Source organism: Schistocerca serialis, chromosome 1 (genome assembly GCF_023864345.2).
Source record: "Schistocerca serialis cubense isolate TAMUIC-IGC-003099 chromosome 1, iqSchSeri2.2, whole genome shotgun sequence".
Taxonomy (NCBI): Eukaryota; Metazoa; Arthropoda; class Insecta; order Orthoptera; family Acrididae; genus Schistocerca; species Schistocerca serialis.
Genome location: NC_064638.1, coordinates 433450049 through 433473313, shown reverse-complemented (window position 1 = coordinate 433473313; position 23265 = coordinate 433450049). Strand labels below are relative to the sequence as shown.

General features: G+C 37.4%; 1 protein-coding gene across 1 annotated transcript in view; it reads left to right on the top strand.

Moving 5' to 3' along the window:
* LOC126472623 (eIF-2-alpha kinase GCN2) overlaps positions 1–23265 on the top strand; it is a 304310-nt gene that overhangs the window by 196599 nt on the left and 84446 nt on the right. The window contains exons 16-19 of the mRNA XM_050099946.1: positions 3150–3347; positions 13583–13742; positions 19980–20146; positions 20310–20484. Of these exons, the coding sequence (XP_049955903.1) occupies positions 3150–3347; positions 13583–13742; positions 19980–20146; positions 20310–20484 (700 nt within the window). The remainder of the gene's footprint in view (positions 1–3149; positions 3348–13582; positions 13743–19979; positions 20147–20309; positions 20485–23265) is intronic.

Below are 23265 nucleotides of genomic sequence, written 5' to 3'. Positions count from 1 at the left end.
TAATATGGTTTTTGAAAGCAAAGAACGTTAAGCCAGCTGAAATTCATCAACTTGTAGAAACTTACAGTGAAAATGAAATGACCGATGTAATGGTGAGAAGTGGGGGAGACAATTCATTGATGACAAACCAATGTTCATGATGTAGCACATGGTGGGTGGACTTCTGTTGTCAATAATAGTTTGCTTGAGTAAATGAATGAGAAAATTTGGTTCACAATAAGAATGTTTTATAAGAAATTTCAGATACTGTTTTGCATGAGATTGTCACAAATTGCTTAAATTTTCACAAATTGTCTTCCTATTGTGTTCCGAAAATATTAAAGCATGTCCACAAAATGAAACAACTTGACAGTGCTCTGACATTCCTTACCCAATAGACTGACGAGAGAGATGAATTCTTAAACGGAATTGTGCCTGGTGTTGAAACTTAGATTGTCATATCAGTCCACAGTCAGAGCAACAGTTGAAACAATGGAAACACTCAAGATTACCCCCCCCCCCCAAAAAAAAAAAAAAAAAAAAAAAAAAAAAAAAAAAAAAAAAAAAACGCAACATTGTCAGCACAAAGCTTCATGCACACTGAATTCTGAGATTCTGAGACAGACAGATCATTCTGCTTGTTCCCTTCTGAGTGGTAAACCAACAATGCACTACAATACTGTGAAACATTGAGAAAACATCAATGAACAATCCAAAACAAAATGCTCAGGCAAGGTATCCTGTTGGCATCACTCAAAACATTGTTCACCAGTTCCTTTGTGAGCAGTTAGATCACCTGCCTCACTGCCCTGATCTCGCTCTTTCAGACTACCACTTGGTCTTGAATGGAAGTGTGATTTTGGAGGAAGATGCATCACACCGATGACGACATGAAAAGCAGTGTTTAGCAATGACTGTCTTCACTTTCTGTGAAGAGGGCATAGAAGAGTAGGTTTCCCACTATTACAAATTGTAGTGATACATCCCATTCCTTGAGTGAGAAGTAACAAATCCTTAATTACTTATGATGCAGAAAGGATGTTTGTGATTGATAGTAGTTGATAATTAGTAACCACCCCACTATTGGGAGGTGTTTTAAATCGTAGGTGCTGATAGCAGAGCTAATGATCCACTGACTGTACGGTAATGTATAGCAGTCAGATGACCCTACCTGCGGAGGTGGAGATAAGAGTTCCATGGAGCGGGTGGTGCAGAAGAAAGAGCTCCTTGAAATCTAAGAATGTGAAATGTCAGAGAAAATAAATGTATCATAATTGTTAATTATCAAGTTGAATATAAAATCTGTTGTGTATTTAATTCAGAGAGGCAGTACACGAGTTGGTAGCTGTCCTTATCTATCACTTCTTATTGATGGAGTGAATGAGAACTATAAGTTAATTTTTAGCAGCTTTATCTGCAGCCTGCGAATAGGTGAAGTCTGAGCCAAGTTAGAGGAAGAAGGCACAGATAGTTGGGCCCTGATTAATAATACTGAATGGCGACCGATTGCTTGGTAAGCAACATTCATTGAATATAAAAGGAATGTTCAGGTGGCAACTTATTTAAGTGTTTGGTGCATGAAGTGAAGTATAACAAACCACCACACAGCCCTAGTCAGAATGTCTGGACAATGGTGGCAACTTTGTAGAAAGATAGTTTAAGAAATGCTGTTTAATGTAAAAATAAATTTTGGTTCGAAAAATGTTTTTATGAGTTTTTTTTGCAAAATGGTACTTACTTTCCGGACATGCCTCATAAAAAATTGCACCTTGGCAAGTTGTCAGCTGTTATAATTACCGTTTCCAAGATAGCCATTTTCCCTGCCATCACAAAACACAACTTAAGCTCCCTTTTACTGATTAATACGAGGCAAATATATATTTTTATTTTGCAGAAGTTTGGGCTGTACTGATCCAGATTTTTCACAGTTTTCTGTTCTCATTTCAGAGTAACGATGTAATGGCTCCTTAGAAAGCATGTAGTCATTTTCCTAACCTATCCTTGTCCATTTCAACTAGTACTGCCTCATAGATCATGGTGTCAAGTGGACAATAGCTTCTCAACGTCTCTGACTTCAAAAAATAAAAATGGCTTTTTCTCCTCTCATATGTACTTCTTGCAGTGGAATACATGTAATATTTAAGAAAGTAAATGGTGAGCTTCTGCTTTGAGGATTTTATCATCAGAGTAGTCTGATAAAGAGCCACAGGTGCTTGGATTCAAAAAGTAACAGCTCAGGTGACTAGCACCATCCCTCATGGTCCTGGGACTACACGAAGGATGTGCTGCATAAAATACTTTCTGACAGATTGTAGTATAAATACTCTAATTATATGTACCACACATACTAGGTGTAATTTGACTTACTGTCAACTACTAAATGTTGCCACCAAGAGGAAACAAAAACCTAGAATAAATGCAAAAATGCAAATGTCCCATGTACTTTACAGCCTACTATTGTGAAAGAAGCAAACAGTAGCAGCAAGCAATGCTGAAGGTTGAAACTGAGTGCTTCATTCAACCTACTGTGTAACATTGCTACCAGCTTTAATGAATTTCTTTGACTCATAAATTAAGAAACCAACTTTTAAGTTAGCACAGTGAAGAATCTCCTCCTATATCCTTGTAATCAGGTTTTATTTCGAGCCAGGCTTCCAAATGAACCATGAGTTATGTTATTTTATTTATTTTCCACTTTTTTCCTTCATACTAGAATCCAAACTCTATCATTGCACATTACTGTATAAAAAAAATTCCCCCCCCTCCCCCCCCCCCCCCCTCTCTCTCTCTCTCTCTCTCTCTCTCTCTCTCTCTCTCTCTCTCTCTCTCTCTCTCTCACACACACACACACACACACACACACACACACACACACAGAGAGAGAGAGAGAGAGAAAGAGAGAGAGAGAGAGAGTGAGAATATTCTGTGTGTGTGTGTGTGTGTGTGTGTGTGTGTGTGTGTGTTTTAGAGAGAGGGAGAGACTCTGACAAACAACTTTTCTGATAACTAAGATGTTTTCCTCCTGTTCTACTGACAAATCTGCTGCTCACCACATTCACCTCATCTTCTGATGATTTGTCTTCATTGAAAATTTGAATGGTGTGCATTTTCCTATTATTGCAAAATAATTCATTCTTTTGATGTAGTCATTCTTTTGATTTTTGTCACAGGACTGCCATAGACAGTGGATTATATGAAGATCAAGATCGAATTTGGAGACTTTTTCGAGAGATGGTTGATGGCTTGGCACACATCCACCAGCAGGGTATGATTCATAGAGACCTCAAGCCTGTAAATATTTTTCTTGACTGCAATGACCATGTCAAGATTGGTGACTTCGGGCTTGCTACAACCAACATCTTGACAAGGTCCTTAAATGAATGAAATTTATTAAGCTTTTAAATATTTAATTTATTAAAAACTTTATAGTTCATTTGAATGATGTTTGTAGCAGCTATGTCTCAGGTTTATTTTTCTGTACCTTATGTCCAATGTAAGTGGCATGCAACTGGAAAATTAGGCAAAACATAATCACATAGGCACAGTATGAGAAGAGATAGAATGTAGAGGGAGTGAGCTTTCTGCTCTTCCAAGCCTTGCTGCTTATGTTCCAGTCTTTGCAGGATCTCTACAGAGCAATGAGTATAGTGACAAATGTTGAACTTTTTTTTTAAAGGGCAAAATGCCCATCATTGAAGAGTCTTCCTCTGAACTGCCTCCTACACCAACAAATCAAAATGGTATTGTTGCAGTTCATGAGTACTATGCAGATACCTGTCTGAAGGGTTACTGAAAAGTCAGTTCCAATAGAGCAATATAAACAAAAATGATGTAACTTACCAAACGAAAGACCGAATATGTCTGCTTGTGTCTGTATATGTGTGGATGGATATGTGTGTGTGTGTGAGTGTATACCCGTCCTTTTTTCCCCCTAAGGTAAGTCTTTCCGCTCCCGGGATTGGAATGACTCCTTACCCTCTCCCTTAAAACCCACATCCTTTTGTCTTTCCCTCTCCTTCCCTCTTTCCTGATGAGGCAACAGTTTGTTGCGAAAGCTTGAATTTTGTGTGTATGTTTGTGTTTGTTTGTGTGTCTGTCGACCTGCCAGCACTTTCATTTGGTAAGTCACATCATCTTTGTTTTTATATATATATATATATATATATCTCCATCCGCACATTTACAGACACAAGCAGACTGTATATGGGTGGATGGATATATCTGTGTGTGTGTGTGTGTGTGTGTGTGTGTGTGTGTGTGTGTGCGTGCGTGCGTGCGCGCGCGCGCACCCCTGTCCTTTTTTCCCCCCTAAGGTAAGTCTTTCAGCTCCCGGGATTGGAATGACTCCTTACCCTCTCCCTTAAAACCCACATCCTTTCGTCTTTCCCTCTTTCCTGACAAAGCAACCGTTGGTTGCGAAAGCTTGAATTTTGTGTGTGTGTTTGTGTTTGTTTGTGTGTCTGTCAACATGCCAACGCTTTCGTTTGGTAAGTTACATCATCTTTGTTTTTAGATACATTTTTCCCATGTGGAATGTTTCCCTATATATATATATATATATATATATATATAATAGAAGGAAATATTCCACGTGGGAAAAATTATATATAAAAACAAAGATGAGGTGACTTACCGAACAAAAGCGCTGGCAGGTCGATAGACACACAAACAAACACAAACATTCACACAAAATTCAAGCTTTCGCAACAAACTGTTGCCTCATCAGGAAAGAGGGAAGGAGAGGGGAAGACGAAAGGAAGTGGGTTTTAAGGGAGAGGGTAAGGAGTCATTCCAATCCCGGGAGCGGAAAGACTTACCTTAGGGAGAAAAAAGGACGGGTATACACTCGCACACACATACATATCCATCCACACACACACACACACACACACACACACATATATATATATATATATATATATATATATATATATATATATAACTTACGAAACGAAAGCGCTGGCATGTCGATAGGCACACAAACATACACACAAAATTCTAGCTTTCGCAACCAATGGTTGCTTCGTCAGGAGAGAGGGAAGGAGAGGGAAAGACGAAAGGATGTGGGTTTTAAGGGAGAGGGTAAGGAGTCATTCCAATCCCAGGAACGGAAAGACTAACCTTAGGGGGAAAAAAGGACGGGTATACACTCGCACACACACACATATCCATCCACACATATATATAGAATTTTGTGTGTATGTTTGTGTTTGTTTGTGTGTCTATCGATGTGCCAGCGCTTTCGTTTGGTAAGTCACATCATCTTTGTTCCAATTTATCTTGACCATCCTAAATAACTGTTTGTCCAAATGCAAATTACAGAATGATTCAAGCAAATGTTCTTTAGCTGTCAGGGGGACATCAGTCAGTGTGATTGCCTTCATTGTAGCTTTGTTTTTTACAAAAATATGAACAGCGGTATGACTTTTTTAAATGACACCCTGAATTTTTTATTCGGTAATTCATTTCCTCTCCTAAAGACTTATTCAAAAATGTACCACAGTGCACCATTCACTGAAACACAACATTATTAATTACATAACACAACATTGACGTTGATCCTCCCGGCACTTAGGTACTCGGGGCAATGGAACACATCCACATGCTGACATTGACAGAGGACAAATGTAAACATAAGTAGAATGTACACCAATGAAGAGAAGGTGGAAATGCTACTCATGTATGGGGAATGTAAGTTAGCAGAACAGTAATTGCAATACTGTTTTCTTATGTACAGTAGTTTAGTGCTTTTAAATACTTTAAATACTGTTGTATAGAGTAGGCATACAGTAAAGGCTGTCCATCCTACAAACTGCATTGACATAACGTTTCTTTTATTATTGTTGTTGTTGAAGGTAGGCGAAATGCTACACAGGCAGCGGAACTGCATAGAGAGCGATATGCTGACAAGAACCCACCTTCTCGACGTATGTTTTCTTGTCTTGTTGCGACGTTGCAGGAAACAGGAAGCTTCAACCCACGACAACGCAGTTGTCGTACCTCTCGCGGGGACGAAGCTGTCGAAGTGCCTATTCTCACTTCCGTTGCTATGAATCCATATGTGAGCACACGACAGCTTGAACACGAGATTGGCGTTCCTAAAACCAGTGTGCATTGTATTCTTACACGTCACCGGTTTCATCCTTACCATGTACACCTACATCGAGAATTGCATGGGGATGATTTCCAGAATTGTTTACAGTTCTGTCAGTGGGCACAGCAGCAGATCCTTGCCAACCCGAACTACTTCTCCAATTTTCTATTTACCGATGAATGTTCTTTCTCAAACAAAGGACAGGTAAATACAAGGAACATGCATTATTGGTCCAAAGACAACCCGCGATGGCTTAGACAGGTGGAACATCAGCGTCAGTGGAGAGTTAATGTCTGGTGTGGGATGCTTGGTACTGTAATTATTTGCCCTTATTTCATCAATGGTAGTCTAAACTGCAGAGCCTATGCTAACTTCCTCAGACGAATTCTTCCTCCTCTTCTGGATGAAGTGCCACTAAGAACCAGAATGCTTATGTGGTATCAACAAGATGGATGTCCAGCATATAATGCCCTATGTGCACATCATGTTCTGAACCGAAAGTATCCTGGCAGATGGATTGGTTGAGGAGGAACAGTTACTTGGCTTGCTAGGTCTCCTGATTTAAATCCTCTGGACTTTTTTTGGGGGATGCATTAAAGACGTTGTCTATCGTGATATTCCAATAACTCCAGAGGATGTGCAGGAACGTATTGTGCTTGCTTGTAATTCTCTTCAGCAGGCAATCCTGGAAGCAGTAAATAATTCTTTCATTCAACGAGTGCACCAATGTATCGGTGTCCAGGCTCACCACTTTGAGTACCTTTAAATGTTCTACTCCTAGGCAATGGTACAGGAGAGTCAAAATCAATTTTGTGTTATGTTTTCACTTGGTTTTAATTTGTTTTCTGACAACTCCAGCAAATGGTTGAGTTTGTGTTCCCAGGCTCAAAGTCAGTGTTGCTCTTACTTTTCATCCTATTCTTCTTCTTCCACTCTGAATCTTTCTGCATTTGAATTTAATTATTTTTATTTATCTCTAATAACGTTTAAACATTTGAAAATGCTGATCTATTGGTTAGAAAACAAAAGATGAAATAATCTATTTATATTGACTGTGCAATGGGGTCAACAATGTAGTTTTTTGTTATGAGGTGTTTTGGATGGCAGTTGTTCTTATTGTACTATGGACAAAATAACATGGATGATGATTTGAACAAAAGCAGGGATTATAAGTAAAACAAAATTCAAGCAAAATAGGAAATAGAAATAATGAATGCAATAACATGGACAAAAACGTAATATGATAAAATGGAAGCAATTAAATCGAAGTTAACGCATAACAACAATGAAAATCACATGAAGTGGAATTCGATGTGGAAAAAGACTGATAGGAAGAAAAATGAGAGCAAGTATGATGTGATAAATGAATAGAAAAAAATAATATGTAAACCAATTAACTGAATAAAAATAATGATCAGAATCATTTCAATAAAGATTTAAAAATAAAAATAAAAAAAACAAAGCACCTGACAACATTCAAACCCACTTCCTTTTGCATATGAAGTCAGTATCTTAACCATTACAGTATTCGACCAGTGTGTAAATTGTTACCATTTTTAAAGCTATGTCACATATTTTGATACTCGGATACTCATTAATCAAAATCTACATGATAATTCCCATTGACCTAGAGTCCTGAAATTTGTTAGGCAGCAACCTTTCATGATATAAATAAAGGGGAAAAAAATCAGAAAATTGTTAATTTGTGATTATGTCACACAGAAAAAATATTTCTTGTGTCATTTGTTATCCAACTTCAAAATTAAAATTATCGAAAGTCTTGGAATTCCCAGGACCGATATTGTGCCAGGAGCAATGTCGATAACAGGCAAAAATCGTCAGGATTCTCAATATCTGTGACAGGTGGACTGTCTACATGTATAAGTTTGTACCCAGGATTCTCAGTGTGGGGAAGCTACATACACCTGGCTGCCCCCCCCCCCTCTCCCCCCCCCCCCCCCCTCCCCACCGCCCGGTTATTAATTGTTGGGTGTTCATTGAATGTCTCAAACGGTGAAATGCATTGTCTAACCAACGCAAGTCACCATTTCACCTTATTTATGTATTTATTTATTTATTTTTTTTTTTTTTCATCACTCTTTTTATTGTTTTCAGTTGCTTATCTTTCCACATTTTCATTAGCTTCTCTCATCATCTTTGAATGCTTTTATCAATAGTTTTGTTTAATTCAGTGTATTTTGTTATGTCTGTTTCGTCATTTGCTTGAAATTCTTGCTTTCTGTTTTATTTTTCATACCTTTAACATCTTTCATGGTTATATTATTTCATTTGTTAACTAACTGCTCATTTTATCTACAGCATGTAGCTGTGACTTCTTACGATGGGGAACTTGTTGCTGATTTTCATGTGGAATGCCTCCCATTCTTACTCAATTTCTCATAATCTACGTATCTGGCCTTCTGCCTGATGTTGTTTTTTTCTAGCTTTGTATCAGTTTTTACTCTGTTTCTTGCAAGTTTATGATCACTTGTGAATCAAGTGTTGTTGAGGACCTTTTCAGTCTTCGAAATTTCTATATTATAAATTGCAGTCAGTTTCATTTTAAATTCATTAGGTCCTTGCCAAATCCGATTTTTATTTGTTTTCATCTGGAAGAATGTGTTAGACAAATTTGGTATTCTTCTTGGCAGATTGTACGAACGTGTGACCTCCCATCATTTTTTTCCATCACACCCGAATTTGCAATTGAAGAATCATTTGTCAGTTTTCTCAAGTTTTACTGTTAAACTTACATTGTTTTTAATTTGCTTGTTTACAATAGAGGCTACTCCTCAACTTCGTTCCTTCTCTGTTCCTCTGTAGGTCATGACCTACCTTATATTTAATTCTCCCCCCCTCCTCCCCCCCTCCCCCCCCCTCCCATCCCCTTTTTTTTATACACTTCTGACAACCCGACAAAATTCCAGTCAACTATATTTCATGACCCTTTCACACCCACTGACCTATGTTTTGATCCTGAAGTACTGCAATTTATTTTCCCAAAATAAAAAACAATAGACTTGGTAAAGCAGTTAACAGGCTTAAACATAGCTGGGTTCTCCCTGTTATCTAAAGCCATTACTCAAGCTTCATCAGTCCTCTAATCACAATATTCTTTCACCTGAGCCAGAATATTGGCATCCAATGAACTTGCATGTGATGGTAGGGTTTCAACTTGCATGTGATGGTAGGATTTCAACTTGCATGTGTTGGTAGGGTTTCAACTTGCATGTGTTGGTAGGGTTTCTGACAAACCTGCTCACAAGCCTATGATAGCTGTAAGAGTTTTGTGAGATGCATGATAAATGCAAGACCTTGGCAGAGCTATGCTCACTGAAGTTTCTTCCCAGACCTAAGAGCTTGTGTTTCTCAGAGCCTGTGATCAACACGACCAATTTACATGCAGGTAATCTGCCAGCATAACACTGAAGTCGTAGTCTTTGGCAGTGGGTTACCTGTAGTTCATTTAGGCATGAGGAGAGCAGATTGCGACACATCATACTGTTTGCAACACGAATTGATGAGCTGGTCACCCAAGTTTGTTTCCCATAAAGTGATCCATCAAGATTGTTAACATATTAGTACTAACAGTTGGATGATGTGAATGCCTGGATGGACAGTGAAATTTGCCCTGGTTGTTGTCTCAGTTGTCGTTAAGGTAGGCACCTTATGGATTGCCCATCTTTGATTTTCTTCATATTTATAGAATTTGAAGGTCAGTACCCAGACTCCAGTTTCCTAAAGCAGTATTATGCACGTCTCAGAATACAAAAATATCAGCAGCTTTGAAGATTCGAAAATTTCCAAACATTATTAATCACAAAAAATTTGTAGCATTTTAACAGAGCCACCGGTAGCTGAAAGTCGTAATGTGCAAGCCGGAAAAAGTAGCATCTATTTTCGGCGAAATTTGCTTGTATTTTTAGGGAAATTAGCTTTTTTTGTGTAAATGATGTAGATGAAAAGATTGCTATGCTACATGAGTGAAGATGGACAGAGCCGTAGTTCTATGAAATTTATAGTTCTATGAAGTTTACTGTTAGAAGAAGTGGTGATTACAAACTTTTTGACTGTATTGTTTGCTTTTGCAAAAAGTTCAACACCTTTTTGTTCTGAAATGGCCTTTGTTTTCTTCGTTTGCCACTATTTAAGCTTTCAAGAATGATCATAGCATGATCAGTCACTTCACTTATTTCAAAATAAGAAAACAAAGAGCAATGCACAACACAAGCCATTCGGGGACAGCTAGCGTGCAGTTGCTTTTTGGGATTAGCAGAGAATTGTTAATGACGTAGTTCAGGACCGACCTCTAGTGGTATTCAATGTGACCACAGTTCAAAACATCTGCCACCTAATTTGCTATGTTAAAATTGTCCACATTATACAATCTTTTGAGCTTGAGCTAACAAACAAATGTAAGCATCTCTTTGTTGTAAAATGCTAGATCCCACGGCTGAGTTCTAATATGTTGCATTACATGATGCATATCCTGAATAGACCATTCAACCATCGACAATTGGCATGGCATCAGATCTTTGAGTGCATTGATATATCGAAGCGTTCATACACATTTTATTTTGCAAACACGTTCTTACACACATTACCTTCTGAAACTGGACTTTGCTAGATGGTGTACAATACCAGTAACTGAAAACTATTTACATTTTTTATATTTATATGCAGAAAAAAAGCTATTTCAAACTATCTCTGATAAAATAGTTCATCTGGATACAATTCACTGTGAAGTAGCATCTTAATTTTGAGGCAGAATTCACATTTATCGCAAAATATGAATTTCTTCAGTCTCTATATAAGAGTCTTGTAATCACAAAGTTGCTGTTTCCATTCTTACCAGTAATAATTTTTTACTTTATTACCATATTTATTATCAAATGGAGAGGTCATATAACAAATATTGAATCATGATCTTTAATAAAAATACCACCTTTTTAATTTTTAGTTACTATTTGCATGAAAATTTGAAGAGTCACAGCAAATTAAAATTTGGTACAAAAATGTGAAACATCAAATAGAAAATAAGGCGTTTCACATGTCATTTTCATAAGATTAATAACTAACCCTTTAACTCAAGCTACCTCATTTTGACAGAAACTTAAAATCCCAGGTATACTCAGGCAACTTAAGGAGAGATCTTCAGAAAAATAAAAAACTTGCTTATATCCATCTGATAATTAAGTGTCTGGCTGCTGGAGAGCATCTGGTACTACATTTGTATCCTGGCTGTCACTTTTTGGTTGAGATGGTTACCACTAGACATCATCTTTATTGTGTGCACCTTTGGATATATGACAGCAAAATCGGGCTGTCCAGGCTCTCTCTCTCTCTCTCCTATATTGTTGTTTAGGCAGTGCTTTCAAATAAGGATGGCTATAGTGATCCTGAGTTTGACATTAAATTTAGCAGCTCAGAAAGAGAAGAAGACTGTGATTGTACTTCATTAGAGACTGAAAGTGATGACAGTTGATCAGCTGAGTGACCAGTGCTTGCCAGTGGTACGAGATAAATACCTCCACTGTGCTTCAAGTTTTAGGATATTTTCATCAAAGCCCAGCAGGATTTTATTATTGGTGATCTTCAGAACTTTGTAACTCATTATTTTGAGCTTTAAAAGCTGTCTTTATTTGTCTGTATGTGTTTTCATTCATTATAGAATTTTTTCATTAATTAAAAAAACATTATTTTTTTAAGCATAATTTGGAAACAAAAAGTTACGGGGTTAAAAATGAAAAGATGTTTTTTTGTTAAGAAATTATGACTCAGTATTTTGTTAATTAACATTTACATTTGATTATTAATATAGAATTCATATAAAAACTGCAAAAAAAGCTTGCTGTTAGTGTGAATCAAAGTGACAATTTTGAAAATACAAGACTTATAAGCTACACATTCCCTGCCAGCGCTCTTAGAATGTTCAAAACTTCTTGTACTTAACAGCATTCAGAAACCCTCAAAGGTTTTTTTTTTTTTTTTTTTTTTTTTTTTTTTTTTTTTTTTTTTTTTGCAAGTGCATTGCATTTCTTTAGGAAATTGATGTCTGAGTACAGATGTTCAAATCCAAAAAGTATGAAGCAACTACTATTTATAAATGCATTATATAACAGCACTGTTGCACGTAGGCATTTTTGTTATAAGACATCAAAAAATATGCTGTAGAACATTTGTTCAATCTTTTTACAGTAGCAAATAGGACAGGAATTGGTCTGGGTCTTTACAATATGCTACGAAATTGACCTTGGAAAAGCTGTTCATATTGTAACAGTAAGTCAGTCAATCCACAGTTGATATATATTACTAGGAAATTAATTCCCTAAATCCATTTAGTATGCTGAACAACTTCATACTGTTTCTGACAAGCAATGCGCTCAGTTCCAACCATGTTAAGTGTTGTGGTGCAGTCAAAACGTGTTGTTGCTTGAAGTCTCCAGACACACCATTGAATATGTCCATGTGACATTATAACAAAGTAAAACCATCCAAGAAAAATGAAAATCTACATCTGTTATCTCTAATAAGACACTAACTGAGTCACACAGTTGAACGCAAATGCATGCTGTACAGACACTCAGGCATTCTTATCAGATATTGTGGAGGTCTTCTGTTGTTAATCAGATCAAGAACAGTGAAGAAATGTTCCATTGAGAGATAATATGATTATCTTTTCGTTCTGCACTGCTATGTAAAGCCCCTGATCACGTGACTGCATGATATTTACTTAAGAGTGGTGTAGGCATAACAGAACCCCACCAGACATCTTTGAGATGTGTTAGATCAGTTTGTTGAAAAATGTTGTAACAACTCTTTACCCTGCTGGTGAGAAAATGTCACCTTAGAATGTGACAACAAATCATCACATAATATAGTTTTGATGTAAACTGTTGCCAGTGGTTGATGGTCTCGCATTTCACTCTCTCACCACATAATCCAACACAGAACTTTCTAGAGTATCTCTTGTATCTTATTTTGAGAAGCTTGGAAAATATGTTTACACTTTTTACATGAAATAATCATGATGGTAATACTACAGAGTGTGTGTGTGTGTGTGTGTGTGTGTGTGTGTGTATACACGCTCAACTTAGGCATTTTTGGATGCACACATACTTATTTCTTTCTATCTGATTGTGGTAGTAGAAACTGTTGACATGTGTTTTGTGAGTGGGACTGAAATTTCACACACAATCTTGCCATATCATTGACACCAGTCTCTCAAAGATGTTGGAAGCCTTTGAGCTCTACAAGGAACCTCTGTTTTTTCCACAGCATTCTCTTTTTTGTGACTGCAGACACTATTTGTATGTTTTGTGTGGAAGCAGACATCACTGTGCCTATAGCACACTTCTTGGTAGGTGCTGAGATACTTTTTATATCTATTATATGTCCTGTTAGTTACATTACATGTTTTTAATAGCTTGTGTTTTTTTTTTAGAAGCTTGATATATAAATTGTGTGAAGTCTTACAAAATTATTACATAATATTATTCTTTTTAATAGACCTGGAGCACTTGCACACCTGGAGCCCAACAACATAGTATCTGACCAAATGTCATTTTCAAATGATCTTGGAGATGGATCAATGACTGGTCAGGTTGGCACCGCACTATACGTTTCCCCAGAATTAGGGAGTGCAGGTGGCAAAGTAGTTTACAATCAGGTATGTGTGATGGTGCAGATTAAATTGTTATGCTACAAGAATTTAGGTAAAAGTTTATTAGTAGCTGACCACACACTTTTCAAGAAAAGGTATTCAGGTAGCACTACCAGTCTAAAAAATTTGTTGACAATATAAATTATTTAATTAGCAACATATTTCAAGGATAGATCTCATCGTCACACTAGAATGGCAGTAGAAACATCTAACACAAGTTTCTTTGTGTAGTCTTGTCATGTGGTGTGGTCACCCTGTGTAGAAAGAGAAAGATAACTTAATAACAAATGATGACATTTTGTATGTTAGTCTTCTGTTCACATGAAAAGTTTTTAAGTAATCCTCACTTTGTTTTGTGGCATGTGTGATTTGTTGATGTACCTAAATTTCTGTGGCTCTTTTGATCTTGATAGCTGTTGTTCACAAACTACTAAATGTAACTCAAAACACAGTGTCACAAGACAAATCGTCAGTGCAGGAATTTGAAATGGCGGTCAAAACAAAAGGAAATGGAATTACTCATCCATGGCCAAAAGTGGAAAAATGAGGTCCTAAATGAAATGATGGAGTTTAAGAATTCGCATTTCTTCAACAGTTTCAACTATGTACCCTTAAAGTAGGAAATATTAGAAAATATGTAACTTTAAGATTGTATTTGGAGTCAAGGTCCCACCTTTGTAATTCTTAAAATAAATTTTTTGTACTCTCATGTGTAGTAGAAAATTGTCACAGTCACTTATTTTTTTAACATGTTTTGTTGACTAACATCAGCAGTATGACAGCAGAGCACTCGGAAGACATTGCAAGTGACTGACAACAACAGGATCGACATATCAGTAGTCAAATCGAAATAAGCTTTGTTTTGACAGCCATCCAGTTTTCTGGACTTTGTGATTAAACGTACACTCTGGGTAGTTATGTGTGAGCATGTAACATTTGCATTGGATCTGTCATTCAAATTCAGCATTACATTTTTCTAACTCATGTAGATAATTACAGTTGCTGTTGTAAAAGTTCTCAGGGTCCATCTATCCTGTACCACAGTCATGTACGAACTTGATTTCATCAGACTACTACTTCCTGCAGGTTGGTGCTGAAAGACAATTCTTAACTACTCTGAATAATGACAATCATATAACCCAACAAACATTGAAGCATTTCAAGCAACCTATACCTTCAGATGATGCAAGTTCAAAGGCAGTCTTTCTGTCAGTGTTCCTCTTCCTCTATGGAGTTCACTGCACCTTCCACATGTACTGTGAAAGCACCACTCGTCATCCACAGCCAACAACCCTTTTTATTTCATTGTTGGTTTTGGCCACTGCATGCCCATATATTGACCACACCATCTGGATATACAGATACGAAGGTATACACAGTTAGCATAGTTAACATAGAACACTACCACCTGTGGCTATTGTAAGAAACCACAGTGGAACATGATCGAATGAACATACATTATACGACAACTTGTGGTTTATCTTGCGACATTGTGTTTCTAACAAAATTAAGGAAATTTTTCATCCGGGAAAAACACGGAAAATTTTTAGAATTCTTGGAATTTTTCATTGTCTTTGTTTTCTGTTAAATTTTTGTGGTTTCAACTGGTAAGAACTGATACTTTAGCAAAGAATTTTTCTTTATCCCACTACTGCAGAATAATACTGCAGCAATAAAACATAAAGAAGGGGAATAAACCAAAATAAAACTTAAGTTGCAAAGGAAATGTGCCGTTTACAAAAAGAAAACAGTCACACACTATCATCTACTAACAGCAAAATGTGTCAAAGGCTTTAGGACAAAGACTATGCAATATTTCATAACAACAAAGTGCTTCCGATGAGCATGACATCACAATGGTTTACATTAAGTTCGTTTGAGCAGTTGCCAATGGGCTCATGCGCACGCAAAGTTGAGTCCCTTATGAACAGCACATTTTCCTGCTTCTGGCTACTTGAAGTGGGGCTGTTAACTGTATCAGCATTAGCAATAAGCAGCAGGCTTTACCCGGAACAAAATTTTCTGGTGCGCCCAAGCTGCAAGATTCGAGCCTGCACAGAGCAGTCTGAGTTACAGTGGGGGATACAGGTAGTCTCCACATAACCCTTGTTTAAATTTAGTGGTTTTGCTGTTTCCTCTTTGTTTACAGCTTTTATGTCAAAAGACAACAAAATGGATTTCTGTGGCTTGAAGCTATCAAGTGAATTAAAATACATTCACACAATTACGAAAGGCTGAAATATGTTATTAGTTTCAGTTTTCTGATTTTATTTTATTTCTAGGTTTTTGGCAGTCAGGCATTAATTGCCTTGCAGACCAATGAAGTTATTTTCGCCAATTTTCTAAAGAAATTTAGCTTTTATTAATCTTTTCCACATTCACAGTCAATTTATTTGAAACACTGTTGGCTGGTGTCAACTGTTTCAAGTGCACGTTTTTATCTTCTGGCATGTATAGCATTATGCCATAATAAAGAACCAAACATGAGATAACAGGGTACTGGTGCTCCAAGAAAATTTGCATCCCCAAAACCACACTAAAAAGCTTAACATCAGGTTGTGCCCTACTCCTTTGTGAATCTGGGCATATGAATGTGCACTTTAAGCTGAATTACGCATTTTGGTATTGTTTACAAAATTCCTATGCTTTTGGAGTGTCTTCTGATGTCCTGTTTCATTTATAACGTAATATAAGAGATTTTAAGGCTGTATACATACAAACATGCATTTTCTGGCACTCTTTGACAACTGCCGAAATGGATTCTAACAGGTAACAAGAAAATGTAGTGAATAGTGGCTTGAAAATCATTACTTTCAAAGTAAATTTCATTTTATGCAACATGAATTACGTTACTTGCACATAATTGCTTTGAATTTCATAAATCACTGAGAGTTTGATTTTTATTTAAAGCTTAACACTTTGAGGGCAAGCCACTTAGAAGAATTTAGAGTCAAAAGACCAGACATGTATGGAATTACTTAAAATTTTACAAGCACATTTGTCTTATGTATCATAAAGTAGAAAACACACAAAAAAGACCAGTATTATATATGAAAGCTTAGCTTTTCTTTTAGCTACACTATGCATATTAATCTGAACCATGAACTTTTCCTATTTGTGTGTTCACACTACTTAACAGTGACGTTGCAATTGACTGATTACATCACGTGTCCTATGCTCTGTCTGATATCATTGGCTGGTAAAATCACGAGCCATGAGCAATGCTTGGCTTACAAAAGTGCATCATAATCTCAATTCCTGTACTTCAGAAACTAATGTGCTGTGTTTGGTGGAATTCGAATATGTTGTTTTTACGGTCTTCAGTCCAGAAACTGGTTTGATGCAACTCTCTGTGCTACTCTATCCTGTGCAAACTTCGTCATCTCTGAGTAACTACTGCAACCTACATCCTTCTGAATCTGATTAATGTATTCATCTTTTGGTCTACCTCTTCGATTTTTACCCTCCACAATTGCCTCAAATACTAAATTGGTGATCCATTGATGCCTCAGAACGTGTTCTACCAACAGGTCCCTTCTTTTAGTGAAGTTGTGCCACAATTTCCTCTTCTCCCCAATTCTATCCAGTACCATCTCATTGGTTACCCATCTAATCTTCAGCATTCTTCTGTAGCACCACATTTTGAAAGCTTCTATTCTCTTCTTGTCTAAACTATTTATTGTCCATGTTTCACTTTCCCACATGGCTACACTCCATACTACAAATACTTTCAGAAAAGACTTCCTGACACTTAAATCTATATTCGATGTTACCAATTCCTCTTCTTTAGAATCGCTTTCCTTGCCATAGCCAGTCTACATTTTATACCCTCTACTTCCTAGCCATAGACAGTCTACATTTTATATCCTCTCTGCTTCAATCTACTTCAACCATCATCAGTTATTTTGCTCCTCGAATAGCAAAACTCATCTACTACTTTAAGTGTCTCATTTCCTAATCTAATACCCTCAGCATCACCTGACCTCATTTGACTACATGCCATTATCCTCGTTTTGCTTTTGTTGATGTTCATCTTATATCCTCCTATCAAGACACTGTCCATTCCGTCCATCTGCCTTTCCAGGTCCTTTGCTGTCTCTGACAGAATTACTATGTCATCGCCAAACCACAAAGTTTTTATTTCTTCTCCGTGGACTTTAATTTCTACTCCAAAATTTTCTTTTGTTTCTTTTACTGCTTGCTCAATATACAGATTGAATAACATCAGGGATAGGTTACAAACCTGTCTCACTCCCTTCTTGACCACTGCTTCCCTTTCGTGTCCCTCGACTCTTATAATTGTCATCTGGTTTCTGTACAAATTGTAAATAGCTTTTGCTCTCTATATTTTACCCCTGCCACCTTCAGAATTTTAAAGAGAGTATTCCAGTATTGTCAAGAGCTTTCTCCAAGTCTATAAATGCTAGAAACGGTTTGCCTTTCCTTACTCTGTTTTCTAAGATAAATCATAGAGTCAGTATTGCTTCGCGTGTTACAACACTTCCACAGAATCCAAACTGATCTTCCCAGATTTTGGCTTCTACCAGTTTTTCCAGTCATCTGTAAAGAATTTGTGTTAGTATTTTGCAGCCGTGACTTATTAAACTGATAGTTTGGTAATTTTCACACCTGTCGACACCTGCTTTCTTTAAGATTCGAATTATTATATTCTAAGTCTGAGGGTATTTCACCTGTCTCATACATCTTGCTCACCAGATGGTAGTTTTGTCATGGCTGGCTCTCCCGCAGCTATTAGTAGCTCTAATGGAATGTTGTCTATTCCCGGGGCCTTTTTTTGACTTCAAATATATACTTTCATAATACGAATATATGCAATGTATCGTAATATGAAAATATGCAGCATATGTGTTGCTTTAAATCAAAGATCTTTGTAAAATGCTTTTCTTTTCTGGGGTTCGTTTTCTAAAGTACGAGGAAGTTCTATGCCAGTGTCTAAGATCTTAACCTTCAAAGGATTGATAAGTTTTACAGTTTTGAGGGAAACTGTACTGTCACTTAACTCAAAAAATTGCATTTTCACCTGGAAAGAGGTGTATTTTTAACCAGGAAATCTGGGAAAACCCGGGAATTTGTTTTCCTTGTACATGTATACACCCGGATTTAGAAGTTTGTGAACAATGACTAAAAAGTGCAAAAGGGCCATAGAAATGTAGGTACCTCCGAACATCATAGAGAGACTGCCATGTCACAAGAACAAAGTGAGTGATGATTTTATGTGAACAGTAGGCAAACATACAAAGTGACATTGCCTCTTCTTAGTTTATATGTCTCTTTCTCCACAGGATGACCACATCACATGTTAAGACTGTACAAGGAAACTAATATCTATGTGCACTTGTGTTAAATTTTCTGTATTGCTGCTGTAGTCTGCCTTCAAATAATGAAAAAACCAGGATGGAATAGTCTCCTTCTCCCCCCCCCCCCCCCCTCCCCATACCCCTTCCCTCCCCCCCCTCTTCTCTCTCTCTCTCTCTCTCTCTCTCTCTCTCTCTCTCTCACCACACACACACACACACACACACACACAGTGTTGAAAATAAGCTGGTTGTTTGAAAAATTTTCATTCAACCCATTCTTTAGTACTGTTATTCTGTTTTGGGACCTTTACTGACTAGCATACATATAAGAGCTAAAGAAGAGTCTCATTGTGGATAGTTTAGTCATAACAAGAATACAGTAAACTTCAATGAAGGCACCAAAGGAATGACATGCAGCACAAAATGCATTTCTCTAATAGCTGCAAGGACTTTTGAAGATGGTGGACAAATCAGAGTACAGTTGTAAATATTTACACTACTTGTCACACACATGCTAAACGTAAGATCTTGATATCATACTCCCAGTTCAGTACTGTGCAAGATCAACTGTTTCATATTAGTTTTGAATCACGACATAAGGGAGTGATTGTGAGATATTATAGTGCTGAATAAAAAGCCTCATATCAATTGTTTGAGTGACAAAATCAAACTGGTTAGTACACGGGTATTGAGAAAGATTAACTGAATTCCAAGAGAGAGGTAGTGAAAAAACTCATTTGTCACTTACTTTCTGAAAACCTCAAGTGTGATTATAGAGCTCTTCCAAAAAATGAGAATAATTCTATTTGTCTTCAGTTCTTGTTATTAGTAGCACTAGTAAATTTTTGGAATTGGAAATTCACAAGCAGTACATACTTCCTATTACTAATTCTCTTACGTGACTTTCTGTTTCCATTTGTTACAGAAGGTGGACATCTATAGCTTGGGCATCATTCTTTTTGAAATGTGTTATCATCCACTAAAAACAGGGATGGAGAGAGTGAAAGTGTTGGTAAATTTGCGCAGCAAAGATATAATTCTTCCATCTGATTTCAATGAAGAAAAAATGCCCAGACAGGCGTATATAATACGGTGAGAATAATTATGTATATAGCTTCCCTCTAAATTTGAGCCAATTTATGTTGTACATCATTTTGTGGTTGTTGTTGTTGGTGTTGCAGTAAGATGGCATACATTTAACGTATTTCAATGCATACTTTGTCAGAAATAGATGCAATATTATAGGTTGTCACAGGTGGTTGCTCAACCATGACCCTAGTCTTCGACCTACTTCCTTGGAATTACTGCAGTCAGACTTCTTACCACCACCACAACTTGAAGAGGCAGAATTGCAAGAAATGGTGCGTCACACATTATCAAACCCACAGAGCAAGGCTTATAAGTATCTAGTGGCGTCATGCTTCTCACAGGTAAATATTTCAGCATCACCCTTGTAAATTACAGGAAATACAGTAAATAAGATCACTGAAAATTTCTAACAATATTTATCTACCAGATTGATATATTGTACTTATTATGAATGTCTTGAGATATGATTGCACATTGCATTGTGATTTTTTTATAGTTGAGTTTCTGTGGATTGGAGACAGCAGCCAATAATCAGATTTTTACTTAAAATTTGTTGAAAGCCAGAGACTAAAGTCATTTTAGTAAAACATGTATTGTTCTTTTTAGAAAAATATGGTATAGGTTCAGAATCTGTTATCTGAACAACAATCCAAAAACTGTTATTTCTGTATTACGCATATACCTAGTGGCTTCAAGGTTTCTTCACAAGCAAAAATTCATTTGTAGTGCATTCAACATCATTTTGGAAGTTTGGATAAAAAGTAAAGAATAATGAAAATAGTTTCTGGTACTTGCAAAAAATTTGCTAAGGCTTTTACAGGTATGAAAGTATCTTATCAAATAAGTTGTATGCACATTTCATATAATATGTCCTGTGACATATCGAAAAGCTGCAGCCTTTTAGGTAATTTAAAATAGTGGATATGTTTTACAAACAAGTTTATTTCGCTACTAAATTTGTGTTGTAGATGCCACTGTACTTTATTTGATGGAGGAGGATGCATCTTTTTTATACTATCACAGCAATTTCTTTTAAATTTGCAAATGTTATAGCAGAAGAATGACTACCTGAATATTTCTGTATTCATCACAGTTCTTTAATTTTATATATGGATGGTAACTTGTTATTTGATTCACTTTGGAAGGCAGAGCATTGTAGAATTTTCGATTGGTGTTTGTTACACATCTTAATAATACACTCAAAGTAAACTGGAGTTAAATAACTCTTTATTTTGGCTCTCCCTCTCTCCCTCTCCCTCTGCATCCAACCCCCACCCCCTCTCCCTCTCCATCCACCCCACCCCCCCTTATCATTCTCCCTTTTCTTACCTTTGTTTCCCTCCCTCCCTGTGTCTATCCTAATTTCTTTATGATATCGGGTGGGACAACAGTTTTCAGTAGCAAAGCAGACAATCATTTTGTAAGCGACTTGTGTTACTGATATTTTATGTACTTCAAGAATCCTTCTGAAGAATCATTGAGTGATATTTGATTTCTCAAATACTACATTTATCAGAATATTCAATTTTAAATTACTGTAAATGAAAAGTATAAGATGATGATATTCTGACTGACTTGAGGTCTTTTATATCATACTGAAATACTATCTGATCTTCTTGTCTAATTATGCACATTGTATCGTACACACATCAAAAAAAGTTTTGCATCACCCTAGTTCCAAGAACTCCTGAAGATAGATGTTGACTGTGGATATTGTATCACAGACACAGTCCCTTTGACTGTTCAGAGATGTCACTAAACCCACACAAAGATGTAAACAACCATGCATGAGCAGCGCCTATTAGATGGAGGGAGTCCGACAGCCAATCAGTTCCAGTCATTCCACCAGGAAGGAGGTACGTAGCTCGTGTTCTCTGCAGTTCAATCACGCTTAGATGGTCAATACCGCAGTTTGATCACGTCCGCATTGTTACTTTGTGCCAGGAAGGGCTCTCGACAAGGGAAGTGTCCAGGCATCTCAGAGTGAACCAAAGCAATATTGTTCGGACATGTAGGAGATACAGAGAGACAGGAACTGTTTATGACATGCCTCACTTAGGCCGCTCAAGGGCTACTACTGCAGTGGATGACCGCTACCTACGGATTATGGCTCAGAGAACCCCTGACAGCGATGCCACCATGTCAAATAATGCTTTTTATGCAGCCACAGGACGTCGTGTTACAACTCAAACTGTGCGCAATAGGCTGCATGGTGCGCAACTTCGCTCTCGACGTCCATGGTGAGATCCATCTTTGCAATCACGACACCATGCAGCGTGGTACAGATGGGCCCAACAACATGCCCAATGGACCACTCAGGATTGGCGTCACGTTCTCTTCACCAATGAGTGCCGCATATGCCTTCAACCAGACAATCATCGGAGATGTGTTTGGAGGCAACCCAGTCAGGCATTATGTGGGGCCGACGTACACCACTGGTGATCATGGAAGGCGCTGTAACAGCTGTACGATACATGAATGCCATCCTCCGACCGATATTGCAACCATATCGGCAGCACATTGGGGAGGAATTTGTCCTCATGGACAACAATTCGTGTCACCATTATGCACATCTTGTGAATGTTATGCACATCTTGTGAATAACTTCCTTCAGCATAATGTCTTAGCTCAACTAGAGTGGCCAGCATGTTGTCCAGACATGAACCCTATCAAACATGCCTGGGATAGATTGAAAAGAGCTGTTTATGGACAGCATGACCCACCAAATGCTCTGAGGGATCTACACCAAACCGCCGTTTAGGAGTGGGCCAATCTGGACCAACAGTGCCTTGATGAATTTGTGGATAGTATGCCACGATGAATACAGGCATGCATCAATGCGAGAGGAAATACTACTGGGTATTAGAGGTACCAGTGTGTACAGCAATCTGGGCCACCACCTCTGAAGGTCTCGCCGTGTGGTGTGACAACATGCAATACGTGGTTTTCATGAGCAATAAAAAGGGCGGAAATGATGCTTATGTTGATCTCTATCCCAGGTTTCTGTACTAGTTCTGGAACTATTGGAACCGAGGTGAAGCAAAACTTTTTTTTGTGTGGATTTGGTAGCATTGGGAGCCAACAACCAGTCTAAGCATAAATTTTATCATGTTGTGACCACT